Raw genomic sequence first — 14,653 nt, 5'->3', positions numbered from 1 at the left:
CAGCTTCAGTTGCGTCACGTCTCGTATTACACGGTTCATTATGAAAGCTATTCACGGATTGTTGACAATATTAGTGATTGATCGCAATGTATATTGTAATAAATTAAATTTGCGTTCGCATTAGATAACATTTATTTTGATAAACAATTTTATATAATATTTCTATTACTATTATCAAAACATCTTGATACATATGCTCAAAGGAATAACAAACTTGATTCAACTTATATGAAAATATTATTACTAACAGCGCGAATATTGGCTGAATGAATGTTACTTATTTTTGTCTTACGAAATGTCGTCATGGAACAATAAAATATGATCTAACGTATCATTACTATTACAACTGTGCTATTTATCATCATTATCACAATTACTGCAATCTATTTTTCTACTGTCTTTATATTAATGTCTTCCTTAAAATTAGATGTCAGGCAACAAAATCTCGGTAGCGGGAGATTCTCGCACAAAAATGTTTGTTGATGTACCTGCTGGAACAAATATTTCAAGATAGTTATCTCGTTGTCGTTTAAAATACAATAAAATATTAATTATGAACTTTTTATTTAAGCGTCTTAAAAGCGAGTTGATATCGCGCAAGCTGCGAGCGTTTGTCTTATCATTTACGTTAAATAATTTGTTATCACGCTTTATACATGCAGTTCAAAATACGATGTCGTAACTATCTTTAAGTTACATTTTTGTTAAGACGTGAAATTATTATAAATTATGATATTAACACATTTTGAGGAATACCTGTAGCCAATTTCTTCTTTTGACGTTTGCGATATATGAAATATGCTGTCACTATCAGACCTATGACTAATAATATAGCGAGAATCACGAAAGGCCAAACTATTATAGTAACGTTACTCGAGGGGTCGTAACGAGACATCGCGTAACAAGGCAAATCTGCAAAATGAAAGGCAATAGAGATGAAACTAACGAATTTAAATGTTTTTTATGATAGATAGAATCATTAAAAAATCACTTTTCTCCTTAATATTAGTTTCAGATTATTTTTATCAGTGTGTAGTTTTCTTTGCAAGCAAACTTTTTGAAGCTAGTTTCAATATCTATGTTTCTAGATGTTTGTTTTTATAAAATAAATTAGAAGTATTTTTAATCAATTTATGGAAACAGATTCTGATATTTTGCAAGTAATATTTGCTAATTTCTGACAATTATTTAGAAAAGTTTATGTAACACACTCCATGTGTCCAACCTCTTTTATCGATATATTGTTATTGATATTAAACAGTCTATATAACTAATAATAAACATAAAAGTTATTATGAAAGAAATTGAAAATAGTTCTTTCCTAAACTGTTAAAATTCTTTGACAATATGAAAGCGATTACGCAATAATCGAGAAGAGTTTAAAAGAACATTGATTATAAACTTTCATACATAATTATTATACATAATTGTTACTGAAAAAGATCTAATTAATTTCTAAGTTGCAAATACCTGTATTAAGAAAACAGCTGACAGTCAAATTGTGTTCATAATTTTCCATCACATAGCACACTGTTTCGTTGTCCAAAAAATTGTCGCATTGATAACAATACGGTGCATCTTCGTAAGCTCGCCTGATTTCGCTATTCGCAAAATGAAGCAAGACTCTGCAATCATATTTACGAATTATAAGATTCGTCTAGTCAATTATTGAATGGCGGGCGCTCTTTGCGAGGCCACGAACTGGAAATCGACGGGTCAGTAGTATTCACCTCTTCTTGGCTTGACCGTAAGCCATCGTTATGACGCACTTGGTCGGTTGATCGCAATCCTCTCCCGTCCATCCGAAGTGACACTTGCATCTGGACTCGTGGAGGACGCGATCGGGATCGATCCAAATGGTACTGGCACAGTTGCCGTGTCCGCTGCAATTGCGAACACACATAGGGATGCACTCCGGTCTCGAGTGATGGTCGTTGTTTGGTATGAAACCATGATTGCAAATGCACTCATTCGGGCCGAGACATGTGCCATTCTGGCAACCCCTTTCGCAAATCGGCATGCAGATGCTTGATTCAGAGTTATCGTTTTGCAGCGCGTAGCCGTCGCGACACACGCAGCGATTCGGCGCCGTGCACATACCATCGAAGCACCCTCGGTCGCAGATGGGTATGCAAGCACCGGCCGTGTCCTTCCTGTAACCATCGTCGCAAACGCAAATGCCGGACTCGTCACACGTCCCGTTATCTCCGCACGAGAGAGCGTTGCAAGGACGCCATGAGGGGTTTTGGAAGAGCGTTGAAAAGAGTTTCATGCGACAGTGCCGAATGTGGCGCATCTTGATCTTGTTTAGAGGTCCATCATCTTCCAGCCACTCCGGATAGTAACCCGGATCGCAGGTGCATACGTTTGGCGCGGTGCATTCACCATTCGAGCAGACGAAAGCGCAGTACGGTTGGCAGATATGCTTCTTAGACTAGTTGTTTGACAGTCGAAGATCAAATGAGTTAAAATAAATATTTTAATTAGTTGTGATTAAAAAAATTGTTTAAAAATAATGTACAAAATAAAACACACTCCTCCAAATCAAACGACTGCTTCGAATCGATAAAATACGACATAATTTGATTGTGCAATCTTCCCGTCATGTAATACTTGGATATTAGGTACTGATACCGTAGGTTTATTCAACGATGAAAAAAATTTGAATATGTATTGGCCATTTTAAATCGCGATAACTCGGAACAACAAAAACCCAAGCTCAATTTTTAAAAGGAATTTTCAGGTTTTTGGAAGGTCTCAAGTAAAGTTAATAAAAATTTTTTTTAACTTTGTGCGTGATTTCAAAGTTAAAACTTAAAGACACATTAATCCTGTCGAACACCGTTTTTAAGGATTATTTAGGTAATAATCGTGACTTGTTAAACGTATATGTTCGTCGTAACATAATTAAAACATCTTTTCACTGATAATAATAAAAAAATGTTAAAAAATTATGATTTTGTTATGATTAACCCTCAGTTGTCACCCGGGGTCAAAGTGACCCCAGACTATTTTTTCTTTTTTATTAAAGAAACATATCTTAGGAGTATTATGCAAAAGTTTGAGCAAAAATATTGAAAAATAAAAGTTATGATTTCGTTTTTTTTTTTAGAATTTACGTTTTTTTAAGGATTTTTTGAACATAATGCCACTCAAAAAGTTAATTTTTTATAATGAGAATACATTCTACAACGTTTAAACTTTATTCTAGAATTTTTTACGATCCACTTAAATTGTTAATTTTTGATGAACAGCTGCTGCTTGAAAATTGGTTGGGGTCAAATTGACCCCGTGTGACAAACGTGTTCGAAAAAAGAGGTGTGACAACCAAAGATTAAGAAAAAAATCAATTTTTAGAAGATTAAAACCTTTCTTTCGTGTGGTGAGTGGTTCTTAGATATTTTGTCGAGAGTTCTGGCGATAATGAATAATAACATTTATATCTTATTGTATAGATATACTTGCCAATTCGGGAAACGGTGTTTTCGAAAAATTTGTATGCAGCTCTGTTATAATTGACTGTGCGTCTGAGCGATACCCTTCGAAGCAAGTGCATTCATTGGGCGACGTGCATTCTCCGTTGGGTCCACAAGGTATCGTGCAGATCGCCTTGCTTCGAGTAAAGTTAGATAAAACGACAGATGTATTGGACACTGTTTGATTTTCATGTAAGCATGTTCCGGGCGCGACGCATATGCCACCACCGCACATATCATTTTCGCAGATCGGCTCACATATATCTTTGGAGTTGTTACGGAGTCTGTAGCCTTCGTTACAGCCGCATGTGCCCGGCGCCACGCACTTGCCCATTTTGCAGAACGGGAAGCATTGCGGTTCGCAGACGATCGTCTCGTTCGCAGCGTGATACGTCTTTATGTAACCGGGTTTGCACATGCAAAACCCCGGGCTTACGCACGTCCCGAAAGCGCACGAATCGCCGCACTTAGGCCTGCAGATGAATGAATCGTCCTCGTCCTTCTCGTAGCCGTCCGCGCACATGCAGATGTTAGGGGCCACACAAAGACCGTTGTGGCACTCAGGATCGCAAACGGGTTCGCACATGAACTTAAAGACGTGGTAGAATCTCTTGTGTTGCCTGTAACCGGAAGGACACGTGCACACGTTCGGCTCGGTGCAGTATCCGTGAGTTTCCTCGCATTGCGCGGGGCAGACAGGTCGACAGGTGAATCCGTCCGAGTCCAACAAATATCCCTCGTTGCAATTGCAAATCTCAGGTTCGCCACAGGTACCGTTGACGCAATCGTTTTTGCACTGCGATACGCACGAGCCGTTGCTTGACATGCGGTATCCTGTGTTGCAGATGCACACGTCCGGCTCCTTGCAAGTACCATTTTGGCACGACTGCGGGCAACGCGGTACGCACATTGCACCGGATTGCACGTAGCCTTCGCAGCATGTCAACTCCGTGTGAAACTGTAATACTCGTAATTGGCAAATTAGCGGATTATAGTTGTAGTATGAGCAAACAAGTAAACAAGAGATTGACAAATCGTTTGCAAAATAAAAATAAAGACGAAAAGCTTGCTGATTTATACGAAAATTGTTCTCTCTTTTGTTTCTTCTTTATTTCTTCATCGAATATCATTGCGTTATTTATCAGCTTGATTACCTCTATCTTATAATTCAATCGAGTCTTGAGTTGATAGGGTTCCCCAGGCCTAGCATGTTCTGGTTTATATCTATATGTTTCCGTATAAGGAACTAATTGTGATACGTTTCGACTATAATAAAATTAGCAAAGTTAATATACGTATTAACATATATAAACGCATAATTTGCAAGGTATTTCAAAGAAAATACCTTAGAAATTGATACGTGATATGCAAATAGAGTATAATAATAAATATAAAGTACCTGACCTTTCATTGCACCTTGAATTATTGAATGTCTCTACAGCGTCATCTTTCTTTAGTTCCAGCTGGGACGATGACGGATGGCCAACAAGTGGAGTTGCGTTCACTTTTAAAAATAGTATCTTGATAGCCAAAAGAGCGATCAAACTATTAAGTAACCCCATGATTTGTTGTCGCCTCTATTACGAAGTCGTGTTCATTCAGTGATGCTTATAGACCGACTGTTACAGTGCTTCCTTCCCATGTTTCATCGCTTGTTTATCTCTCTCCTTGCTTCGCGTGTATATAACACACCAATATATGCTATGTTATTTTTTTGAAGCAGGATATGCTATATTATCAAGCTGGGGTTCCACGACGCATAGAGTCTTGGTCAATTATATATACACCAAAAGTCATCTCGAGCTACGCGTCATAGGACCGGGATAGGTCGCTAATGCTCGCGGTTCGCGGTTCGTAGCTCGTCGTTCCTTTTGAGAGTCGATAAACAGAGAATCTTTTTTAGGATATGACATTTTTATATTTCCTTTTATTGTAATTTAAACCTTGTTAAATGATCTGCTTCATAGACTACTTATCGTTTTCATGATTGTGAAATTTCTATTGCTCTCTGACACTTTGGGTTAAATATTATCGGAGTCAAAGAATTTATCGAGCCACTAACCACCGATAGCGTTCATCCACTCGATTCGTCGATTTCGGTAGGCTTGTCGAAAAATATATGTTGCGCGTCTAAGCAAATGTGATTCAAATTGATGGCAGAATAAGAATAGGACTCTCGATAATTAAAATAACAAAGTGGGGTAAAAATGAGCAGTGAAAGAACAACGCGATTGTGTGTGTTGGTGTGTAAGTAGTCGCAATATTTAGTTACAATTAGAACGTACATATTAGGACGTAAAACGGACGTTTCGGTTTCGCCTTGAGAAGTCAAATGATAAATGAAAGTTAATTTTTAACGTTTATTAAGTCAGCAATAAGTGCTTCTTGATACCTTGATAGTGTGGTTAAAAAGCCATGTGGATAAAAAAGTTGACATTAAAATTCATGGCTACTTGATGGTCTGTAATCAGGACAAACCTCTGACACACGAAAATTAAAAATTGAAAATACAAAACAATTAAAAAAAGAAAAAACTCACCAAGTAGTCTCGAGAACTTGAGATTATAAAAATGAAGCCGTGGAGATAAAATCCATAAAACCAAAATCGTGATTCAATTGTTAACTCATGGAAAGTGGTTGAATAAGAAAACTTTGAATTTTTAGAAGCATACAAGAAAGGAGAATTACTGTAGAACTTGAGGCATTCTTTCTCATAAAGATAGGAACGCTGTAAACGCTTCTTGAAAAAGAATGGAAACAATATTAAACATTCTAATTAAATGATTAAAAAAGAGAAGAGATGTATTATTGCTGCACCGACCACGATCTTTTCTCGTTGGCTATCCATTTCAAACTGATGAGCTGAAGACTATGAGCCTATATGAGTCTAAACTAGACGAGCTAACGCGCCATGGGAACTTTGCGGCTTGTTATAGTTCGTTGCTTGCTAATTCGTGAGGCGAATTTGTTGACAGACATAAATAAGCCACGTGTCGTGACAAACCACACACCGTGGGACCCTAGTTTGAAAGTTACTTAAAGCCTGCATATGTATTCGTAGCGTAAAGTTTATTTTAAAATCGATCACTCGTGTTGAGACAAATTCATCCGAAGCAGGATTAACAGAAACATTTATTTTAGAAATTGCTATTTATTCGAAAATATGCGAAAGGTGCAATTATGCGAAAGAATTTAATGCAAGACATTCTAGTATGAAAAAGTGATAAGACAAGTCTTTATTATAGTTTATTGCGAAATATTGAAAGAAAAACAAAACATTTCAAAATTTATGATGGGTAGATACAAAAGTCGATACATAATAACTGATGTAGTAAACGTTTCAAATATAATACTCATAAATATTCCATAGAGTATTTTTTGGAATTGTGCTTTAAAGTTAATTTTTTATCGAAAAATTTGCGATTAAGGCAGAAAATAATTTTGATATATTATGTAAAAGAATATTTAACATTTAATTATATTGTGAGTATATAAATATTCGAGAAAGTGTAACAAGGAAATAAGAATAACATTTTCAGTATTTTAATAAATTTATATCATTAAGTATAGTATTAAAAAAAAATATTTTTTATTACTTAAAACTTTAATAATTAAAACTTTAATACTTAAAACTTTAAAACTTAAAACTTTAATACTTAAAACTTTAATACTTAAAACTTTAATACTTAAAACTTTAATACTTAAAACTTTAATACTTAAAACTTTAATACTTAAAATTTACTAATTTATTTTTTAAGATGTAGAAATGTAATAAATAAATTTGCTATGCAGACGGGTTTGTAAGTATAATGATCGTCGCTTTGTACCCAGAATTGCATTCGCAAGTTTCGGGTGCGACGTATGTGCCGTGTATACAAGAATGAGTGCGTACAGGAACACAGCGTGATACGTTAGGTGCTGCCGTTTCTTCTGTGCGGTATCCGTAATTGCAGGTGCATTCGTTTGGACGTATGCATGTACCGTGTCCGCAGCTAGGTTGACAAATCGGTTTACACACGTGATGCAGTCCAAAATACATTTCCCTTTCGGTTGTGAACGCGTATCCGTCGCAACAATAATATTCTCTGCAATGTGATCTGCGAGACTAAGAATATAAACGCGAGATTTCACGTATTAGCAATATCGAAATATTTATTTATATGCGCGAAAGAGTAAGTAGGAAGTTAAATAATAAAAATTCTATCTTGAGAGAATAATACCGATAAGAGATATTTGATAATAGGCGACTCGGTTAGCAGAGCGATGATAGTTTTTTTTACAAAAATTTGATCAACGTTTTAAAATATTAATATTAAACATTACGAGATAAGCTGCATTTTATTGCACATTAAATTGCACGTAATAATACTGTAAAAGTTATCAGTTACGATTAATATTATTTTTACACTTCTAATTAAAATTTTATTTGTCCTGTTGGTTTTCGATTTTAATCGACATCTGTTGATAGCACAAGGCCAGAACTGGGGCAGTAATTACAGTCTGAAGGAGGTGACCGATATATTGCGGCCACACATGCCGAAAATGTCTCGAGAATTTCATTGTCATTGAACGGTTGTAAACAGCGTCAATTGCGTCACGTCTCGTATTACACGGCTCGCTCATTATGAAAGCTATTCATGGATAATATTACCATTGATAATATTAGTGATTGATCGCAATGGAGTATATTGTAATAAATTAAATTTGCGTTCGCAATAGATAACATTTATTTTGACAAACAATTTTATATAATGTTTCTATTACAATCATCAAAACATCTTGATACATATGCTCAAAGGAATAACAAACTTGATTAAACTTATATGAAAATATTATTAATATAGCAGCGCGATTATTGAATGAATATTACTTATCTTTGTCTTACGATATGTCGTCAAGGAACAATAAAATATGATCTAGTGTATTATTACTATTACAACTGTGCTATTTATCATCATTATCACAGTTACTGCAGTCTATTTTTCTACTGTCTTAGTATTGATGTCTTCCTTAAAATTAGATTTCAGGCAACAAAATCTCGGTAGCGGGAGATTCTCGCACAAAAATGTTTGTTGATGTACCTGCTGCAACAAATATTTAAAGATAGTTATCTCGTCGTCGCTTAGAATACAATAAAATATTAATTATAAAGCGTCTTAAAAGCGAGTTGATATCGCGCAAACTGCGAGCGTTTGTCTTATCATTCACGTTAAATAATTTGTTGTCACGCTTTATGTATATAGTTCAAAATACGATGTCGTAACTATCTTTTAGTTACGTTTTTGTTAAAACGTAAAATTATTATAAATTATGATATTAACACATTTTGAAGAATACCTATAGCCAATTTCTTCTTTTGATGTTTGCGATATATGAAATATGCTGCCACTGTCAGACCTATAACTAATAATATACCGAGAATCACGAAAGGCCAAACTATTATGGTTTTACTATTAACGTTGCTCCTCCAGACGTCGTAACGAGACTTCGCGTAACAAGGCAAATCTGCAAAATGAAAGGTAATAGAGATGAAACTAACGCATTTAAATGTTTTTTTATGATAGATAGAATCATAAAAAAATCACATTTCTCCTTAACATTAGTTTCGGATTATTTTTATCAGTGTGTAGTTTTCTTTGCAAGCAAACTTTTTGAAGCTAGTTTCTAGATGTTTGTTTTTATACAATAAATTAGAAGTATTTTTAATCAATTTATGGAAACAAGCTCTGATGTTTTGCAAGTAATATTTGCTGATTTATGACAATTATTTAGAAAAGTTTATGTAACACACTCCCCTTTTATCGATATATTAATATAACACAATCTATATAACTAATAATAAGCACCAAAATTATTCTGAAAGAAATTGAAAATAGTTCTTTCCTAAATTGTTAAAATTCTTTGACATTATAAAAGCGATTAATGGATAATCGAAAAGAGATTAATAGAACATTAGTTATAAACTTTCATACATAATTAAAAGAACATTAGTTATAAACTTTCATACATAATTACAAAAACTTATGTCGTTACTGAAAAAGATCTAATTAATTTCTAAGTTGCAAATACCTGTATTAAGAAAACAGCTGACAGTCAAATTGTGTTCATAATTTTCCATCACAAAGCACATTGTTTTGTTGTCCAAAGAATCGTAGCATTGAGAACAATACGGTGCATCTTCGTAGGCTCGCTTGATTGTGCTATTTGCAAGACGGAGAAAGCCTCTGCAATCATATTTACGAATTATAAGATTCGTCTAGTCAATTATTGAATGTGGCGGGCGCTCTTTGCGAGGCCACGGGAAATCGGCGAGTCAGTAGTATTCACCTCTTCTTGACTTTCTCGTAAGCCATCTTTATAACGCACAAGGACGGTTGATCGCAATCCAATCCTGTCCATCCGAAGTGACACTCGCATCTGTAGTGGTCGCGATCGGTCGAAATGATACAGTCGCCATGTCCGCTGCAGTTGCGAGTACATACAGGGATGCACTCCGGTTTCGAGTGATGGTCGATGTTCGGTATGAAACCATTGTTACAAATGCACTCATTCGGGCTGACGCACTCGCCGTTCTCGCAGCCCCTTTCGCAAATCGCCTTGCAGACGTCGTCTCCAAATTTACTGTTCTGAAGCGCGTAGCCTTCGTGACACGCGCAGTGATTCGGCGCCGTGCACATACCGTCTAAGCACCCTCGGTTGCAGATGGGTATGCAAGCACCGGCCGTGTCCTTCCTGTAACCATCGTCGCAAACGCAAATGCCGGACTCGTGACACGTCCCGTTATCTCCGCACGAGAGAGCGTTGCAAGGAGGTCTTTTGAGACGAAAACAAAAGTGCGTCATGCGGTCGTCTTTAAGGTCACTGTCTGCGAGCCACTCCGGATAGTAACCTGGATCGCAGGTGCATACGTTTGGCGCGGTGCACTTACCATTGTAGCACTTGAAATCGCAAACCGGTTGGCAGATATGTTTCTCGGACTAGTTGTTTGGCAGTCGAAAATCAAATGAGTTTAATTGAAAAAATTTCAATTAGTTGTGATAAAAAAAATCGTTGAAAAATAATACACTCCTCCAAATCAAACGACTGCTTCGAATCCATAAAATACAATATAATTTGATTGTGCTGTCTGCCCGTCATGTATTACTTGGATAGGTACTGATACCAATAGGTTTATTCAACGATGAAAAAAGTTTGAATATCTACAGGCCATTTCAAATCGCGATAACTCGACTACGGGAACCCAAGCTCAATTTTTAAAAAGAATTTTCAGGCTTTCGGAAAGTCTCAAGTAAAGTTGATAAAATTTTTTTTTAACTTTGTGCGTGATTTAAAAGTTAAAGTTAAAGTTTAAAAACATATTAATCCTGTCCAGTACCGTTTTTAAGAATTTTTTAGGCAATAATCGTGACTTGTTAAACGTATATGTTCGTCGTAACTTAATTAAAATTTCTTTTTACTGATAATAATAATAAAAATTTTATAAAAAATTATGATTTTATTATGATTAAGAAAAGAAATCGCTTTTTAGAAGATTAAAATCTTCTTCTCGCGTAATGAGTGGTTTTTGGATATTTTGTCAAGAGTTTTGGCTATATAATAACGTTTACATCTTATTGTACAGATATACTTGCCAATTCGGGAAACGGTGTTTTCGAAAAATTTTCATGCAGCTCTGTTATAATTATATGTGCGTGTGAGCGATACCCTTCGAAGCAAATGCATTCATTGGGCGACGTGCATTCTCCGTTGAGTCCACAAGGTATCGTGCAGATCGGCTTGCTTTGAGTCGAGTTAGATAAAACGACAGATGTATTGGACACTGTTTGATTTTCATGTAAGCATGTTCCGGGTGCGACGCATATGCCACCACCGCACATATCATTTTCGCAGATCGGCTCACATATATGTTTGGAGTTGTTACGGAGTCTGTAGCCTTCGTTACAGCCGCATGTGTGCGGTGCCACGCACTTGCCCATTTTGCAGGGCTCCAAGCAGTGCGGTTCGCAGACGGTCCCGTTCGCAGTGTGATTCCTCTTAGTGTAACCGACTTTGCACACGCAAAACCGCGGCATTAGGCACGTCTCGAAAGCGCCGCACGAATCGCACTTAGGCCTGCAGATGAATGAATCGTCCTCGTGTTTCTCGTAGTCTTCCGCGCACTTGCAGACGTTAGGGGCCACACAAAGACCGTTCCGGCACCCAGTATCGCAAACGGGTTCGCACATGAACTTCAAGACGTAGGTCTCGTAATAGAATCTCTTGCTTTGCCTGTAACCAGAAGGACACGTGCACACGTTCGGCTCGGTGCAGTATCCGTGAGTTTCCTCGCATTGCGCGGGGCAGACAGGTCGACAGGTGAATCCGTCCGAGTCCAACAAATATCCCTCGTTGCAATTGCAAACCCCAAGATCGACACAGGTACCGTTGACGCAATCGTTTTTGCACTGCGATACGCACGAGTCGTTGCTTGACATGCGGTATCCTGTGTTGCAGGTGCACACGTCCGGCTCCTTGCAAGTACCATTTTGGCACGACTGCGGGCAACGCGGTACGCACATTGCACCGGATTGCACGTAGCCTTCGCAGCATGTCAACTCCGTGTGAAACTGTAATACTCGTAATTGGCAAATTAGCGGATTATAGTTGTAGTATAAGCAAACAAGTAAACAAGAGATTGACAAATCGTTTGCAAAATAAAAATAAAGACAAAAAGCTTGCTGATTTATACGATTTATAAAATTGTTCTCTCTCTTATTTCTTCTTTATTTCTTCATCGCGTTATTTATCAGCTTGATTACCTCTTTCTTATAATTCGATCGAGTCTTGATTTGATAGGGTTCCCCAGGCATCGCATGTTCTGGTTTATATCTATATGTTTCCATATAAGGAACTAATCGTGATACGTTTCGACTGCAATAAAATTAGCAAAATTAATATACGCATTAACACATGTAAACGCGTAATTTGCAAGGTATTTCGAAGAAATTATCTTAAAAATTGATATGTAAATAGAGTATAATAACAAATATATAAAGTATACCTGACCTTTCATTGCACCTTGAATTATTGAATATCTTTAAAGCGTCATCTTTCTTTAGTTCGAGCTGGGACGATGGAGGGTCGTGATCAAGTGAAATTGCGTTTACTTTTAAAAATAGTATCTTGATAGCCAAAAGAGCGATCAAATTATTAAACAACCCCATGATTTGTCACCTCTATTACGAAGTCGTGTTCACTCCGTGATGTTTATATAGACCGACTGTTAAAGTGCTTCCTTCCCATATATCATCGCTCGTTTATCTCTTGCTTCGCATGTGTATGACACACCAATGCGTACTATGTTATTGAAGCAGGATATGCTGTATTATCAAGCCGGGGCGTCCCACGACGCGTAGAAGCTCGGCCTTGACAAATTACACCAAGTCATCCCGAGCCACGTGTCATAGGACCCGGCAGGCCGGGATAGGTCACTAACGCTCGCGACTCGCGGTTCGTAGCTCGTCGTTTCTTTTGAGAGTCGATAAATAGAGAAACTTCTTTAGGATATGAAATTTTTATTTCCTTTTATTGTAATTTAAACTTCGTTAAATGATCTGCTTCGTGGACTACTTATATCGTTCTCATGATTGTGAAATTTCAATTGCTCTCTGACATTTTGGGTTAAATATTATCGGAATCAAAGAACTTATCGAGCCACTAACCACCGATAGTGTTGATGCGCTCGATTCGTCAATTTGCCTAGGCTTGTCGAAAAATATATGTTGCGCGTCTAAGCAAATGTGATTTAAATTGATGGCAGAATAAAAATAGAACTCTCAATAATTAAAATAACAAAGTGGGGTAAAAATGAGCAATCAGAGAACAACGCGATTGTTGGTGTGTAAGTAGTCACAATATTTATAGTTACAATTAATCGTACATATTATTACGCAAAATGGTCGTTTCGATTTGAGCCATTTTCAGCGATGTCAAATGATAAATGATAATTAATTTTCAACGTTTATTAAGTCAGCAATAAGTGATTCTTGTTAGCGTGATCAAAAAGTTATGTGGATAAAAAAAGTTGCCGTTAAAATTTATTACTTAATGGTCTGTAATCAGGACAAACCTGACACACGAAAATTAAAAATTGAAAATACAAAACAATTAAAAATAGAAAAAACTCACCAAGCAGTCTCAAGAACGTGAGATTAAAAATAAAGCCGTGAAGATAAAATCCATAAAAACCAAAAACGTGATTCAATTGTTAACTCGTATGTTAACTTATGAAGTGATCGAATGAAAAAACCTTGAAACTTTTAGATGCATACGAGAAAGAAGAATTATTGTGGAACTTGAGGCATTTTTTATATAAAGATAGGAACGCTATATTAATTTTTCCAAGAATCATTTGATTCTTGGAAAGGAATGGAAACAATATTAAACATTCTAATTAAATGATTAAAAATAAAAGAGATGTATTATTGCTGCACCGACCACGATCTTTTCTCGTTGGCTATCTATTTCAAACTGATGAGCTGAAGACTGTGAACCTAATATGAGTTTAAACTAGACGAGCTAACGCGTCCATGGTATCTTTTGCGACTTGTTACAGTTCGTTGCTTGCTAATTCGTGAGATGAATTTATTAACAGGCATATATATGTAAGCCACGTGTCGTGACGAACTACACGTCGTAAAACTCCGGTTTGAAAGTTACTCAAAGCCTGTGTGTTCGTAGCGTAAAGTTTATTTTAAAGTCGATTACTCGTGTTGAGACAAATTCACCCGAAACAGGATTAACAGAAACATATATTTTAGAAATTACTATTTATTCGAAAACAGGTGTAATTATGCGAAAGAGTTTAGGTGTAATGTCCGTTTGCTATGTTGAACAATAGTTTTTGGATGACGATAATGATAATATTTAACCTAAAATATCAGAAAATATAATAGTTTTATGAGAATAATCATGAGAACGATAAGTAGTCCACGAAGCAGATTATTTGACGAAGTGTCATATCTAAGAGAGATTCTCTACAACACAGCTTTATAATGTTTTATACGACATAAATTTTTATTTATTTATATGCCTCGTAGAATCATGTTTCTTATAATAATTTGGAAAAATAAATATAAACTGTGAACTTATTAATGGCAAATTTCTGATGGTGTATATGTGTTTTTTAACAATTAATT

The 14,653-nt window shown here is 36.2% G+C and overlaps 2 protein-coding genes across 7 annotated transcripts; both read right to left on the bottom strand.

Annotated features, from left to right (window-relative positions):
- Nucleotides 1–114: 114 nt before the first annotated feature.
- LOC139778718 (uncharacterized) lies at nt 115–7,601 on the bottom strand. Of its 4 annotated transcripts, none has more exons than XM_071716791.1 (8): nt 7,369–7,601; nt 4,881–5,147; nt 4,631–4,742; nt 3,466–4,434; nt 1,731–2,434; nt 1,471–1,625; nt 757–912; nt 115–491 (listed from the first exon to the last, which is right to left on the bottom strand). In XM_071716791.1, exons 2-8 carry the CDS (start codon nt 5,036–5,038, stop codon nt 424–426), a joined length of 2,322 nt encoding a protein of 773 aa, XP_071572892.1. In that variant the 5' UTR covers nt 5,039–5,147; nt 7,369–7,601; the 3' UTR covers nt 115–423. The 4 variants fall into 4 exon arrangements, with proteins under 4 accessions (XP_071572892.1, XP_071572893.1, XP_071572891.1 ...); XM_071716792.1 differs by lacking the exon at nt 7,369–7,601 and adding an exon at nt 6,016–6,334 and having other exon boundaries at nt 115–488; XM_071716790.1 differs by lacking the exon at nt 7,369–7,601 and adding an exon at nt 6,016–6,332.
- Nucleotides 7,602–8,185: 584 nt separating this feature from the next.
- Nucleotides 8,186–14,451, bottom strand: LOC139778719 (uncharacterized). Of its 3 annotated transcripts, none has more exons than XM_071716794.1 (8): nt 13,644–14,449; nt 12,522–12,983; nt 12,275–12,386; nt 11,108–12,082; nt 9,804–10,453; nt 9,546–9,700; nt 8,814–8,981; nt 8,186–8,560 (listed from the first exon to the last, which is right to left on the bottom strand). In XM_071716794.1, the coding sequence occupies exons 2-8, from the start codon at nt 12,677–12,679 to the stop codon at nt 8,493–8,495; spliced, it is 2,286 nt and encodes a 761-aa protein (XP_071572895.1). In that variant the 5' UTR covers nt 12,680–12,983; nt 13,644–14,449; the 3' UTR covers nt 8,186–8,492. The 3 variants fall into 3 exon arrangements, with proteins under 3 accessions (XP_071572895.1, XP_071572896.1, XP_071572897.1); XM_071716795.1 differs by having other exon boundaries at nt 12,522–12,880; XM_071716796.1 differs by having other exon boundaries at nt 8,186–8,557; nt 12,522–14,451.
- Nucleotides 14,452–14,653: the final 202 nt, after the last annotated feature.

Source organism: Temnothorax nylanderi, unplaced genomic scaffold (assembly GCF_030848795.1).
Source record: "Temnothorax nylanderi isolate EJ_2023f unplaced genomic scaffold, tnyl_v1.0 TNYL_tig0193_pilon, whole genome shotgun sequence".
In the NCBI taxonomy this organism is placed as follows: Eukaryota; Metazoa; Arthropoda; class Insecta; order Hymenoptera; family Formicidae; genus Temnothorax; species Temnothorax nylanderi.
This window is presented reverse-complemented; position numbering and strand designations above follow the sequence as displayed.

Coding starts and splice junctions, on each gene's coding strand:
- LOC139778718 (XM_071716791.1), bottom strand. CDS start 5,038: ATGGGGTTACTTAATAGTTTGATCGCTCTTTTGGCTATCAAGATACTA. Junction 2,435..3,465: donor AAACACCGTTTCCCGAATTG/GCAAGTATATCT, acceptor TCAAACAACTAG/TCTAAGAAGCATATCTGCCA. Junction 1,626..1,730: donor TACGGTCAAGCCAAGAAGAG/GTGAATACTACT, acceptor ATATGATTGCAG/AGTCTTGCTTCATTTTGCGA.
- LOC139778719 (XM_071716794.1), bottom strand. CDS start 12,679: ATGGGGTTGTTTAATAATTTGATCGCTCTTTTGGCTATCAAGATACTA. Junction 9,701..9,803: donor TACGAGAAAGTCAAGAAGAG/GTGAATACTACT, acceptor ATATGATTGCAG/AGGCTTTCTCCGTCTTGCAA. Junction 8,982..9,545: donor CAGCTGTTTTCTTAATACAG/GTATTTGCAACT, acceptor TTCATTTTGCAG/ATTTGCCTTGTTACGCGAAG.